The sequence below is a fragment of the Triturus cristatus genome, chromosome 9 (assembly GCF_964204655.1).
Source record: "Triturus cristatus chromosome 9, aTriCri1.1, whole genome shotgun sequence".
NCBI classification, from domain to species: Eukaryota; Metazoa; Chordata; class Amphibia; order Caudata; family Salamandridae; genus Triturus; species Triturus cristatus.
The window spans coordinates 373,203,814-373,218,850 of NC_140592.1; the positions used below are offsets into that span (position 1 = coordinate 373,203,814).

A 15,037-nucleotide genomic window follows, 5' to 3' on the forward strand; every position below is an offset into this window, starting at 1 on the left:
CAGCTTACTCCATTTCCATGGCTTATTTGTGCTGTACAGTGTTCCATAGTTTCCAGTGGTATGTCCTCCTGCTGGAAGGAGATCCTCTTTTTTGACCACATAGCCTGTGTTTGAATTATCATACATTGGCATTATTGAGCTCTTGACTTTCCTTGCTCCCTATGTCCTTGTCTGATCTGACCATATATAGTCAACCTCTGCATGCTTCTTTACCCACCCTAATTATTATTTGAACATTGTGGGTTATTTCTATGGATGCTTCCAAAGTGGATCCAGTCTTGAGACTTTGTTAACTGATGCAGGTATGAATTTTTTAATTTATTGAGGTTTATTAATTTACAGAACAGTTTAAATAATACCCAGGCTCTATAATTGAATGTTTCAACCTACAGTACGCTTTCATGCTCAACAATAGGATAGCTAAATTTCCATCTGGCACATTCTTTCATTTTTGGTACATAGTGAAGGCCAATGTAACCCTCCGGGTCAACAACTACATTCCACCGGCATATACCTTACCAATATCAATGGGTAAAGCACATTGTTCTTACTTTGATTTACTCATTACTTATATACTCAGTCGACTCCTTGCCCACCCTACCTCTGTCACCTCCCAGTTGTTCTCCTTTGTGTCACTGATATCCGCTGCTATTTCCTTACTGAGTAAATATGATGGTTAGGGACCCAAACAGCTTTTGGGTCTACCGGAGAGTAGGAGCAGGTCGGTATATGTGTCTGCTTGTGCATTGCAGTAGATCATGTCCGTATGCCAATCTCTTATTTGCGGCAATTGACCTCTAGCCCATTTCATTGCTACCTGCCATTTGGCAAGTAACAGACCAATAGCTATTAGGGGGCGTATGGCTTTTTCCATGCCTAGGTCCCAACCCAGCAACGCCAGGTTTGGATCTGGCTCCAAATCTGCACTTATGATGCCAAGCTCATGAAATATTTTAGACAGAATTCCTTTATGCCTGGACATTGCCAGGCCAGGTGCATAAACCCTGCCCCTTCGCTCCTACATCTGACACTTTGAGTCTTCTCTCAGCCCATACCTGTTATCTTTCTGGCTTGTAGTAGGCCCTTTGTTAAAACATTTTTATGTATAAGCCTGTCTCTGCCATTCATAGAGACAATGTTTGTCCGATCGCAGCAGTATTGCCACTCCTTGTCACTTAGTGGGCTGCCTATATCTCTGCCAATCCAGCCTAACTTTTAAAACTCCTGACCGACGTGTTTCTTGCATACTTGAGTAAAATTTGGTGATCAGTAAGGCAGCCGTTTCACATTTCCTGAGAGCACTGAGGACACCCATAGGTTATGGTTCTATCACATCTTCCCCAAAAATCGATTGCCTGTGAAATCTAGCCCTGTAAAAGTGGCATTTAGCTTTTACTGACACTTGCGTTACCTTCTTTTGTAGTGTTTCCCGACTACACACCACACCATCTGTGAAGAAATCCCCCATCTTCTTAATACCCAGCGTTAGCAAGGCCTTCCTCGCTCCGCCCTCCTGACCCAACGGGAACCATAAAGACCATTGCAATGGGACCTCTGGTGAATATAATAGAGCCCCCGCTTGCTTATGCAATAGCGCTTGCCATGCTTGTACCGTAGTGGCTAATGAATCAAAAACCTGCTGCAGTCTGGGTGGAGGCTTAAAGAGAGGTTGGGGAAGTGTAAGCAGGTCAGCTGCATCCTTTTCTATGTAAATGTAGGGGGGTGTTGTGTGGGCCGTGAATCCAATAATGCGCAAATGTACTTTGTGCTGCTCTATAATACATTTCCAAATCTGGGGCTCCCTGCCCTCCTAAGTCATAGGGTAATGTGAGCGAGTCTCACCGCACCTGTGGTTGCTTCCCTGCCCATGCCAGTTTGATCAGTTGTGCACGTAATTGGTGGAACAGTATACGTGACAATATAAATGGTATCTTTTGGAATTGAAAAATAAATCTGGGCAGGACTACCATTTTCATTAGTGCTACACGCCCTATCAGCAACAGGTGAAGCCTTATCCTTCTGTCTACATCCTCTGATAACTTCTGTATTGCTGTGCCGTAATTTTCTAGCAAAACTGTGGATGGGTCTGGGTGGACTCTGATGCCTAGGTATCCTACCGAAACTGTGGTCCATTGCAGGGGGTATTCCATGACTGGCAGTGTTGTTGCAGGTGTGAGGGGAAATATGATGGACTTGTCCTAGTTTATGCAGAGCCCTGAGTGCCCGCCAAATTGGACTACCTCTCGCAGTATGGGAGAAAGGTTTAAGTCCAGGTTACTCGCCAGCTGCCCCCTTTTTTTTAGCTGGAAGAAGGGAGAACACTCCCCGGGGTTTGTGGAGGATGCTGCTCCTCAGGATCCTCTGCCTTTGCCACGACGTTCTCTCGTGGGGTAAAAAGTCCCGAACCAGGTCTAATAATGGTACTGCCCTTGTTTGTAGCCTTGCCCTCTTTGAGGGTTCTGATGGGACAGGTGGCCAGTCGACCGGTCCCGTGGAAAACACGAGGGAACACTTTCTTAATGGACGTTTGGCCTTATTAAGGCAGGCAAAGGTGTTGACAAACTTGCCTAACTACTTGATAAAGGGCTCCCCGAAGAGGCCTCCTTGCGCAATCGCACCTGCCTCTGAGTCCGCCAGGTCCCCCAGCTTGGGATCCACCTTAATAAGAAGGGAGCGGCGGCACTCCGTTACAGGGCACAATTGGCATTGCCCAGGAAAATAACAGCTCTTTGTGCCCACCCCGACAATGTCTCGGGAAATTAGTGAGTCTGTCAATTTTGCCTCTTCGGCCATATCTAGAATTTTGGTGAGCGGGACTAAAGTATCAAGGAGTTTGTCCTTGCATGCCCGCCAGGACCTATCGATCCCCCTTTTGGGATCCCTTATAAACTTTTGCAAAATCCACCACCAACTCACGGGGCTGTTTAGGCGGTGAAGGTGATGTTTCTGCCATCAGTGACACCACTGAGGCCTCGGGAAGCAGGAGGGGAGCTGTGGGATGAGGTTGCATTTTCTCAAAGGCCTGAGCAATCTGGCGCGAGAGCCTCTTCTCTAATGGTGTCATGGCCTCCGCCACTGCTCGGTAAATGGAGGTGTCTACTGCCTCATAAAAATCATCATCCCGAGGGAGGTCTGCCAGAGGGTCTTCCATCTCTTGGGATTCATCTTCGAAGTCCATTTCAAGTGTTGGACTAGTCCAGCAGTCCGGTACCAATAAAGGGGGGCTGGGTTACAGACCGCCAGGCACTAATCAAGGTGACAGGCCTTCATTTTTATGGGGCTGGGTGTCAGCCTAAATCTTATGGGGCAAGTGTGTCGCCAAATCAGGGGGTTCTCTTCCCGGACACTGTAGCTGGTGCAAATATTTTTCAAAAGGCAGAACCAGTCTTGGAAGAGTCCCCACAGGCCTCTGGGGCCTGAATATAATGACCCAAAGGGCGTCTTTTTTCCATAATACTGACTCTGCTGCCAACACTCGTGCTTCAGCCAATCGCCTTGTTCTCGAAAGCGGCACAAACGGAGTACAGATCCCAGCAGGGCGTCCACCTCGGACGGGACCCGGGAAGCAATGCGCGCCGAGAGAATTCCTCTGAGAGGAATTCAGACGTGCGCGCCACTGCTTCGCGCCACCTCCAGCGCCCTCTAGCGGCGGGAGTTCGGCGCCGCACCAAGAAGACCGCGTAGGAGCGGAAAACGCTCCTGCGGTCTGTCGCTGACAGAAAAGCAGCAGCAGCTCCGCGCCAACAAATTAAAGCAGCACAATTCAAAATATAAGAGGCAATTACAATCAAGGCTTAGTAAAGCCAAAAACAGCGTAACGCTGAAGAAAGGGTACTTAGCTCAGCGAAGAAAGAAGATGAAGGGCCACCGAGAGAGGAATATGTTGGGGATATGTGCTCCCTGATTGGACATTACAAGCCATGTTCTGATTGGTTGTTACTTTGTTTGTTTACTACAGTCTCCCAAGTGTTCATGGGAAACCTAGTTATCTTTTAACCCCTTTGCTGCTAGGCCTCCCCCCACGGTGCTAAGCCTTTTTTGGGCTATTTGGGGCAGTTTGTGCTTAGGCCCCTGTAACGTTTTGACCACATAAGGTATCCTCACCAAATTTGCGTCCTTTTCTTCCAACATCATTGGGATTCTAAAGTTCCCCCTGGAGGGGACCCAGAAATTAGCCAAAATACAGCTACTTTTTATTTATTTTTTAATTGGGAAAAAAGGGCTACAGATGAAAGCGTGTAGTTTTTCCCTGCACATGTTATCAAAATAGGGATTGTGGTGCTGAAATCACCATCTTCCCAGCTTTCAGGGACAAGCAGACTTTTGTCGGAAAACCTAAATCTTTTACACAGTTTTGGCATTTTCTGGGACATCGCTTATTTTTGCTATTTGTTTGTGCTTTCAAACTCCTTCCAGTTGATAGTAGAAATGGGTATGAAAGCAATAATGGATCCTGGAAAGCTATACATTTTAGAAAAGTAGACCAAAATCTGAATTCAGCAAGGGGTCATTTGTGTAGATCCTTTAAGGTTTCTTTATAGAAACTAACCGTTGACTATAGGAAAAATTGAAAATTATTTGGAAAAAAACAGCCATTTGTGTCAACGTTTTCCCCTGTAACTTCTTCTAATTATGACAGCTGTTTAAAAGCAATATACCGTTACAGCCGCTGGACCTTTCTGGTTGTGGGGATATATATATAGGACTTGTAGGTTCACTAAGAACCCGACAAACCCAGAGCCAATAATTGAGCAGCGTTTGCAATGGTTTTTTATTATGTACCGGGTATATAGAAATTAATTTGGCAAAATATATACATGAAAAAATCGGTATAAGACACCTATGTATTTCTGAAATGGGAACAAAATATAGAGTTTAGAAACAGTAGATATTTGCACATTTCCGAAATTGTGAGTGCCCATACTAGCATGAAAATTATTGGTCATTTTTCAAAATGACTTCTTTTTTACACATTCTTTCATTTGGAAGGCAGAAATGCATCGATAGTCAATAGGTAAGAACAGTTGCTCTACAATTCTGTTACCCTAAGTCTTCCGATAAAAATAGTACCTAACTCTTGTGGGTAGGCCTAGTGCCTGCGACAGGAAACGGCACAAAACGCAATGTGGACACACCACATTTTCACAGTGAAAACGAACCCTTTTTACAAAGTGCCTAGCTGTAGATTTTGAACCCTAACTCTGCCAGCACCTAGGGAAACCTAGCAAACCTATACATTTTTGAAAACTAGACACTCGGGGGAATCCAGGATGGGGTGACTTGACTGGCTCTCACAAGGTTCTGTCCCCCAGAATCCCTTGCAAACCTAAACATTTGTCAAAAAACCAACAGTTTCCTCACATTTCTGTGGTGGAAAGTTATGGAATCTGCATGGATCCACAAAATTCCACCCACCTCGCGTTCCCCAAAGTCTTTCCAGAAAAATGGTACCTCACTTGTGTGGGTAGGCCTAGTGCCCGCGACAGGAAACGGCCCAAAACGCAATGTGGACACTCCACAATATCTCAGTGATTACGCACCATATTTTGGCAAAGTGCCTAACTGTAGATTTTGAACCCTAGCTCTGTCCGCACCTAGGGAAACCTAGCAAACCTATACATTTTTAAAAACTAGACACTCTGGGGAATCCAGGATGGGGTGACTTGTCTGGCTCGAACCAGTTTCTGTTACCCAAAACTCATGTGACCCCCCCCCCCCTTGCAAAACCAGGTCATTTTCGGATACATAGGGTGCATCTGAGGTTTTGGTCCCGGGGTTGGCAGCCATCTAGAGAAGCCTACCAAACCCACACATTTCTAAAAACTAGAGACCCAGGGGAGTCCAGGGAGGTATGGCTTGCGTGGGTCCCCCAACATTTTCCTACCCAGAATCCCCTTTGAAGTCTCCACAGTACGATTTGGTCCATTTCCTGTTGCAGCCACTATGGCCACCCACACAAGTGAAGTACCATTTTTATCGGCAGACCTGGGGGAATGCTGGGTGGTAGGAAATTTGTGTCAGTCCGGTGATCCTACAACTTTCCTACACAGGAATGTGAGAAAAATTGATTTTTTTCAAAAATATTTTAGGTTTGTGAGGGAGTCTAGGTAGGGAAATGTTGGGGGACCCATGCAAGCTATACCTTGCTGTACTCCCCCGGGTGTCTAGTTTTCAGACGTGTGGGTTTGGTAGGTTTCCCTAGATGGCCGCCGAGCCTGGGGCCAAAAACTCATGGGACCCCCCTTGCAAAACCAGGTTGTTTTGTGATAGGTCATTTTGATGTTGCCTCAATAGGTTTTGGCCCCTTGCCTGTCAGGGTACTTGACCCACCCACACAAGTGAGGTACCATTTTTCTTGGAAGACTTTGGGGAATGCGGTGTCGGTGGAACTTTGTGGATCCACACAGATTCCAGAACTTTCCACCACAGAAATGTGAGGAAATTTTGAGGTTTGCAAGGGATTTTGAGTAACAGAACCTGGTGAGAGCCAGACAAGTCACCCCATCCTGGATTCCCTTGGCTGTCTAGTTTTCAAAAATGTATAGGTTTGCTAGGTTTCCCTAGGTGCTGGCAGAGCTAGGGTTCAAATCTACAGCTAGGCACTTTGCAAAAAAAAGGGTCAGCTTTCACTGTAAAAATGTGGTGTGTCCACGTTGCGTTTTGGGCCATTTCATCTCGTGTGCACTAGGCCTTCCCACACAAGTGAGGTACCATTTTTCTTGCAAGACTTTGGGAAATGCGTGGTGGGTGTAAGTTTGTGGATCCATGCAGATCCCAGAACTTTCCATCACAGAAATGTGAGGAAAATGTGTGTTTTTTTTTTTTAACTAAGTTCGAGGTTTGCAAGGGATTCTGGCTAACCAAACCTATTGAGAGCCACACAAGTCACCCCATCCTGGATTTCTCCTCAGTGTCTAGTTTTCAAAAAAATGTAGGTTTGCTATGTCTCCATAGGTACCGGCTGCGCTAGGACCCAAAATCCACAGTTATGCACATTCCAACAAAAAAGTCAGTGCCTAGTGGGCTTTCTGCCGCTCTGGGGAGGGGGGAAATCAGGGGCTATTGCCCCAATATGCCCCAATGGGGGGGCAGAAAGAGTGTGGCTATCCTTTCGGGGGCATTGGGATGCCCATTCTGGTCGGCTCCACCCCTGCGTATAAAAAAGCCAGCATAATTGCTGGTGCATTGTGGGCTTTCTGCCCCCCCCTGCCGCCCCATCTGCCTCCCAGGGCGGTGCAGAAAGACTGTAGCATTTTTTTTTGGGTGGGGGCATTGACATGCCCATTCTGGGCACCCCCACCTCTACCTATATAAAAAATAAATACCTGGCGCTTAGTGGGCTTTCTGCCCCCCTCCGCCCTCCGGGGGGGCAGATCAGGAGCTATTGCCCCCATCTGCCTCCTTCGGGGGGCAGAAAGTCTTTTGTTTTCTTTGGGGGGTAGGTTGGGGGCATTTGCATGCCGATTCTGGGCAGTCCCCATCCCGGGCCTATAAAAGCAATAATCCCTGGCATCTAGGGTGCTTTCTGTCCCCCGGTGGTGGGGGGGGGGGGGGGCGCAGATTGGGGCTACTGAAAGACTGGAATTTTGGGTGGGGGTATTGGCATGCCCATCTTGGGCAACCCTTACCCCTAAATTCATTGGGGGGGGGGGGGGGGGGACTACCTGGGGGGGGGCAGATTGGGGGCTACTGTCCCGACTGTACCTTTGCGGCAGGAGTGGGGGCATCGGCATGCCCATATTGGGAAGCCCCCACCCCTAATTATTATTTTTTAAATCCCAGGTGTTTAGTGGGCTTTCTGCCCCCTAGGGGGGCAGAAAGACTGAATTTGCCCAAATTGATATGGGGGAGCAAAGACCCTTGCCCAAGGGGCCACTCCCCCCTCCCTGGTGCCTAGTGGGTGTATCCCTGCTTGGGGATCGCCCTCCTGGGGCGATCCCCCAATCAGGGATCCACTAGCGAGCTGTACCATTGGAAAGGGGAGATTCTCCCCTTTCCAATAATACCTCTCCTGACTTTTTTACGTGCTCCGGGGGCTGAGATAGCCTCCTGAGCACTGCATGTAGAAAGGGCAACTGAAATGAGCCTCTTGGCTCATTTCAGTTTTGGTCTCACTGAAATTACGTCAGCGAGACGTGCTCGCTGATGGTCATTTCAGGGCAACGAGGGGGGGGCCTCGGAGCTGGGGAAGCTCTTCCCCAACTCCCGAGGCTCTTGGGGGTTAAAGGGAATCGAAGGATTCCCTGTGCCATGGCGTAAGACACGCGGGAGCCGTCCGAAGCACATGAGCACTGATGCGTCGGACGGCTCCCGCTCGTCCGACACATCGAAGGGGTTAAATGATGGCTGCTATTAATAAAAGTGAAGAAAGAAGGCATAATCCTCGCCTCCAGTCCTGACATAGAATTCCCACTCTCCCGAATCAAACACCTTCTCGTCATCTAGGAACACTGCTGCTGCTATAACCTCTGGGCCTAATCTCTGTAGAACTCCAAATAGTGTTCTCAGGTTTTGTGTTAGGGTCCGGCCTTGGACAAATCCTGCCTGTTCTGGGTATATGATACCTGGCAGTTAAGGTGCCAATCTATTGGCTAATATTTTTGTGTACATTTTAGTGTTGACGTTTAACAAGGACAATGGCCTGTATGATGAGCAATGGGTGGGTTGCTTGCCTGGTTTTAACAGTGTCACTATCATTGCCTCTCTAAGTGTGGGGAGCATCACTCCCGTTTCCGCCATTTCCTCATATAATGTTTTGAGGTATTAGTTCGATGCAGATATTAGTCATGACAGGCATGTCTATTCCATGACCTCTATTGGGCTGTGTTATTGCCTGTTGTCATGTTTCTTGATACCCTATGTAACCTTGCCTTGACAAAGGATTCTTGCGTACTTAGCTGATTTTCACCTGATAAATGTGCTTTGTTTGGTACACAGATGATCATAGAACCCACCAGTCCGAAGCTGCTCCCTGATCCTCTGAAGGAACCATATTATCAACCACCTTACACCCTGGTCCTCGAGCTTACTGACGTTCTACTCCATCCTGAGTGGTCGGTACGTTTACTGATTCCAGGAGCAAAGTGCATTTGAAACCTAGAATGAATGAATGAATGAATGAATGAGTGAGTGTGATCGATCAGTCATGGGAAGGAGTAGAGTATGAGGGGGCGAGTTCTCTCTGTGCTGTTCATCAAAATGTGATTTTTCTTCTCTCTGCAGTTAGTAACCGGCTGGCGCTTTAAGAAGAGGCCTGGTATCGACAATCTTTTTCAACAGCTTGCACCTCTGTACGAGATAGTGATCTTTACCTCTGAGACTGGCATGGTGAGTTTTGCAGGGTATGAACGAATAAGAGTTCAGATACTAAGTACCTAAAATTGACCAGATTTTTGGTATTGTATTGTACTGCTGGTTGAAGACAATGTCTCATTCTCTAATGAGTCATAGAGCAGCGGGAAATTCATTGTACGGGCTATCCAGGAACTGTTCACTCCGATACACACGCTCATTAATCATATGGCAAAGTAATCTTAACAGGGATGTTGACATTCAGAGTGAGCATGAAAGAAGCTCCTTCACAAGAATTGCGTTTCTGACACATGTTTTATAAGGCATGGGTGTTGATAGCATAATTATTTCTCAACTGAGAAAACACGGTGTATAAGCACACTCCACCTTAGAGCAGTACACCTTTGCCTCAAAGCCTTACTGCGCACATATACCATCACCAAATCTGTTCTGACACAAATGGGCAAGTGGCAGTGATATATTGCATCAAGAAACGCAGAGGAATTAGATTTTTACTTCTGTTCCAGAAAGTTAAAGCCTTGTGGCCTTGGGCCATAAGTAACAATCCGTCTTGGTCAGCTGGGAGTGCAGCATTCTACAGTGGACTTAAGTGGCGATCTGTTGACCATGATTTCACAAACTATAATCCTGTTTGCATGAAATACTCCGTTCTGGCTGCTAAAAGATGGGTGGGGGTGGGGGGTTTAATCAATTTTTTTTAAAAACTTACCTTAGAACGGCCGTACTGCCACTGCCTCCCCTTTGTCCTCTTCCTCCTTCCTCTGCAGTCCAGCCAGCAGCAGGAAGCACCCGGTACACAGGCTCCCCTGAGCCAATCACACGATGCAATGCAGCGCTGTGATTGGTCTCAGCGCCGTGGATCGGCCCTCAGTGCATGTTCCTCACCAGGCTGTGTAATGCAGCCTTGTAGGAACATGCTAAGTGGGCATGAACTGTTTGGTCGGCCCAAGAGGGCCGGCCAAACAGTTCATGCGCACTTTGGGAGTGAAAACCACTCCTCCCCCTGCTTTGCCGAGCCCTACCCTGTCCCACACTGCACACCGGCCTCTGACTGCATGCAATAGGAATTTATTTTTACTAAAACAATACATTATTATCATTTTATTTTTCCTTTTAGCGCAGTGGGGCAACACTCCGCCTTAGCGGAGGAGCCGCCACTGGAAATACTGTAACATTTATACAGTGCCATGCACAAGGAAAGATGCTTCTAATTCCATTTGGTGAAAGAGAGTGGAGGTGGCGGTGGGGATTTTTTTCCCTAAATGCAGGGGCCACCAATGCTTCTTTTTGGGTATCGTCATTTATTTCACCACAAACTATATGTCCTGAGAGCAAGAGATGGCAAGTCACATATTGGAAAAACCGGGAAAGATGGCATATTCGCCACCAAGAGAGAAAACAAGAGCCAGAAAGAGAGAGATAGATGGGCAGGGAGTGTCTGGCAATGGCATAAAAAGACCTGAGGTGGATTTAAGACTACGGAGATTCGGTATTCGGTGCGCTGATGTTTAATTGCGCTTAGCAAAGGTACTCATTCTGTCCCAATTTAAGCACTGCCTAAATGGATGTGATTGTAGTGGATGAAAAGGCAACATTTCCCAGCTGTGTACAGGCGTTAGAAACCTCCGTAGCTGGAACTATTGATACCGGGTTCGCTGACTTTTCGTTGCTCTTTTAATGAATTCAGCTAATAGCAGAGTTGACAAAAAGAATCCAATTCTTCCAATGCCAAAAGTTTACTGATCTCATCGGACAATGGTTTTTCTGGGGGCTCCTGCACCATCATATCATAACAGAGTTGCCATGCAAACTAGATATTTTGTGAAGGCTACAAATAAGATTATTCTGCTCAACATTCCATCTCCGAGCTTTGGAAAAAGGAAGTTTTACATTAAATCGAGTTCAGAGGAATGGGCAAGTACAGGACATTGTGGTTGCTTTTTGGCTTGCAGCCTTAAATGTGCAGTTCTACAATTCCTTAAGCAGCATACTTTTTTTTATTTTATTAAAGGCATATGGATAATGGTTGCTTTAATTATATTTTTGTGTTCCTTTATTTGGCCTGTGTAAATGTCATTTTTTTTAAATAAATAGTGTAAAAAAGCATGTTAGAGAAAAACACCCTTAGCTGGAAGTAACTTTTTGCTACACGTAAGTTTTAAATGTTTACAATCACTTTACATCCTCCATTGAGTCTATTTTGTAAAATTAAACTCACTTAAGCCTAATTGCCTTGGGTGCGTTAACATAAAATCAATGGTGGGTGATGTTGGTTGTCATTTTAAGCACTAAACACATATAAGTTTACAAGAAGCCGTTCAAGGTTTCCAGTTTTTTGTAAAGGCTTCATTTGTGTTTTTTAATAGGTCTGTCTTTTTAGTGTCCATGCCAGCTTTAAAGTAGAGATTTCATGGCATAATTTAGTTAAACCCCCCAAAAGTAAGTATGTAAGGAAAGATTCAACTCTAAGCTTCAATGATTCCAAGAATAATGTCAGAATTTTATAATCTTAAGGCTATTCACATCTATAAGGTGAGCAGCTGTACGTGAAATCTGAGAGACGAGGTGAAGAAGAAAGTGCTACTCCTAAGTTATGTACTCTTTTACAAACTCTTACATGCCTTTGTGAATCTGTCCGAAAGCATCCAATTTCCTTTACATAAAAGTGCAAAGAGGGCACAGTCCTTTCTTTTTGTACTTGTATATAAATATGATGTGTTTTGGGGCCAATTTGCAAAGGCAACTATGAATACTTACAGTGCTACAGGAAGAGTAGTATATGTTCTTCAAAGTGCTTTTGTGAGTAGACCTCTCTCGGAAGAAATACGGGCAATGGCTTATTCTAAAGTATTTGATATAGTATTCAGAGACCCCTTCATTGAACTCAAAGTACTAAAGTAAAAACGTAAATCTTAAGGATGCATCTCACACTATTGAGAAGGCAAACTCCCGAAGGAAAGGATGCAGCTCCAGGTTATAAGAACTCTTGGAGTAAAATGTGCTTACCATTGTTTTGCTCTGAACTAAATTAAATGTAATCCATGTTTAGGAAGTTTTGGGGTGTAGTATTGATCGCTAGGATGATGTTTTTTGCTATGTGGCAGTAGCAGGCATAAGGGTTGGTGGATGACAGTAAATGTATCCATTGACAGCAAAGCATTTCTCTCGTGTCCTCTGTATGGCTAGCATTAGACCTGGCCCTGAATTGCCTTTGTTTATTATGTAGGATATGAAGAGGATGGCATTGCAGCCTTTGTTTCTGATTGATACCTCTAGCCAGGTTCCTCACCATGTGAATACCCCAGGTGCCAGTCTCAATCTGGCGACTTTTTTTCTCAGCAATTCCCTCGCACACCAATAGGTGGTATCCATCCTGCCTTGGAAGTAACGTCTTGACCACAATATATAACTGCTACCTCCACCCATTGACGTTAGTTCCTTTCTTTCTGTCCTGCCTGACATGGATATGGAGCTCGCTCCCTTGCTTCTGCCACTTGACAGGAGTTTATCTAAAATGTTTCCATGCAATGGCCATTATACACTCTAAAACTAGTTTTAAACTCTGCAAGGATTGCCACAAACTGTTGTTGGTGACGGAGCTCCATAAGCTCCGTCTCTGGTGTCAGAGCTCCTAGCATGGCTCAGTCGGGCGTCGCCTACTCTCGGCTAAATCCGAAGACTATCAGGAACCACAAGGCCAAACTTTAGGTTGTGGATAGTTGAAAAGTGTGTAAGGCCGGATCCTGGTCAAAGTAGAGTATGAAGACACGTCATCAGTCCTGAGGTTGAACCGAGAGAGGGCGTCATCCAACTCAAAATCGTCCGGTAAGTCCAAATCCAAAAAGAAACGCAGGAAGTCTGGCAGTTATTTTGTGGCCACAGTATCACTTCCAGGGTGGAATGGATCCACCCCGGAGCCTCATAATGTCACCTACTGGCGCACAAGTAAATTGCTGAGGAAACCAAATCTATGGATTCAGTCTTGCACTTGTGGGTATTCACAAGATTAGGAATCTGTGGTTAGAGTATCCACCAGAAAGAGTTACAGAGCAGTGTGTTTTTTACTCTTTAAGAGGCTTCCTCTGTTCCCTCTTTATTTGGTTTAGGCACACTGATGGGGTGTTTTATTTCTTATGAGTGGCATACACCCTTTCCATTCATCCTTCTCAAGTGAGGCTGTTTCTGTGTTAATGTGTCCTACGGTTTGACTTTTCTAAAGGTTGATGAATGGGAACTTCATACTAGACATCATTTGTTATACCTTTGAGTTGGCCTTGTTTTGTCCTGCAGGATTGTCATTTTGACTGATGAATGTATGCTGAGTGACTCTGCCTTAGAAAGGGCCTGGCTTAAAATAGACCGCACCCAAGCCCATCATCTTATGCTAACTGTACTATCTGAAAGAGACCCGTTAGTAATAGATTCCTTACCTTAGAATATCCCCAGGCATCAGACTGGATCTGGAAAGTTTTCGTCAGCAGTACCCCTGCGCGTCGGTAGGCATCGTCATACGGCTCCGCGTACGTCGCTGGCATCGTAGCCGCCGAGATGACGTAGTCAGAGCTACTTAGACACGCCCACGCTCGCTGACGTCAGTTCTTTCTTTTTCCGCGCAGCAGCGCAGATCAGAGAGAGAGCGGTACCCCTAGTTAAAAGTTTAACTTGGTTTCTAACAATTTCTTTTGTCGTGTTCTTGACTCCTGGTGCGATAGAGATGCCCGGGTTTAAGCCCTGTAGGGCCTGCCGCTGCAACATGTCGGTGTCGGACCCTCACGACGCGTATCTCTTCTGCTTGGGGCACACCCATGACCCCAGGGCCTGCCCCGATTGCCGTGCCATGGTGCCGAAAGCTTTGCGGGAGCGTTCCCGAAAGTTTTTGGAGGTCCGGCAATCGGTTCCGCGCCGATCAAGGTCCCGATCCTGTGGGAGGTCAAGGGACCGGTCGCGGAGCCATCAGCATCGCTCACTGAATCGGGGACAGGTAATTCTCAGCGCCATAAAAAGTCGAAGAAGGGCCGTCGCTCTTCTTCTACCCCTCACCGGTCGTGGGACGCAGTGGAGTGGGCGGGCGGTAACTCCCCCGCGGCTCCGTTGGAGCCTCCGTCGTTGCCTGCGGCCTACCCTCCCTTTCCGGGGTTGCACGCAACTTCAGACGAGGTGCAGGCCTTTATGTCGGCCTTGCGCCATTTGTTTGCCCCGCCGGGTCCCTCCGGAGTGCCTTCGGGCCCCGCGGATCCGCCGGAAGGGTTTGCCCCCGTGCCACCGCCTCTGGCCTCGGCTGCGGCGGCACCAGCCGCGACTCCGGCCTCGGACCGGGCTCCGGCTTCGGTGCCGACTACGGCCTCGGCGCCGGCCCTGGATCTGGTGCCGGGCACGGCGCCGCCGCTGACGCCAGACGGCGCCGACCCGGGACTGGTATCTTACCCTCTCATTCCATTTCTTGGAGGGGAGTTTATCCTGTTTCCCAGGGCACCTCGTCCTTACTGGCCCCTTCAGCAACCGATGGACGAAGGGGAATACTGGGAGGGGTGCGAGGACCCTCTTGCAGCTCAATGCGAGGATGAGCCTGAGTGGGAAGGCGATGTGGAGTGTCCAGTGGATCTGGATTTCTCTCCACACCCTGACACTCTGTCCCCTTCTTCCGTGGCCACGGAGGAGGTTGGGACTTTTTCGGTGGTTTTACGTCGGGCAGCTGAGGCTCTTAATCTCGAGCTCCCTTCTGTAC

At 47.1% G+C, this 15,037-nt stretch overlaps 1 protein-coding gene across 1 annotated transcript in view; it reads left to right on the forward strand.

Annotated features, from left to right (window-relative positions):
- TIMM50 (translocase of inner mitochondrial membrane 50) overlaps nucleotides 1-15,037 on the forward strand; it is a 264,504-nt gene that overhangs the window by 175,087 nt on the left and 74,380 nt on the right. Inside the window, exons 6-7 of the mRNA XM_085625193.1 lie at nucleotides 8,938-9,057; nucleotides 9,223-9,327. Coding sequence (XP_085481319.1) covers nucleotides 8,938-9,057; nucleotides 9,223-9,327 — 225 coding nt within the window. The remainder of the gene's footprint in view (nucleotides 1-8,937; nucleotides 9,058-9,222; nucleotides 9,328-15,037) is intronic.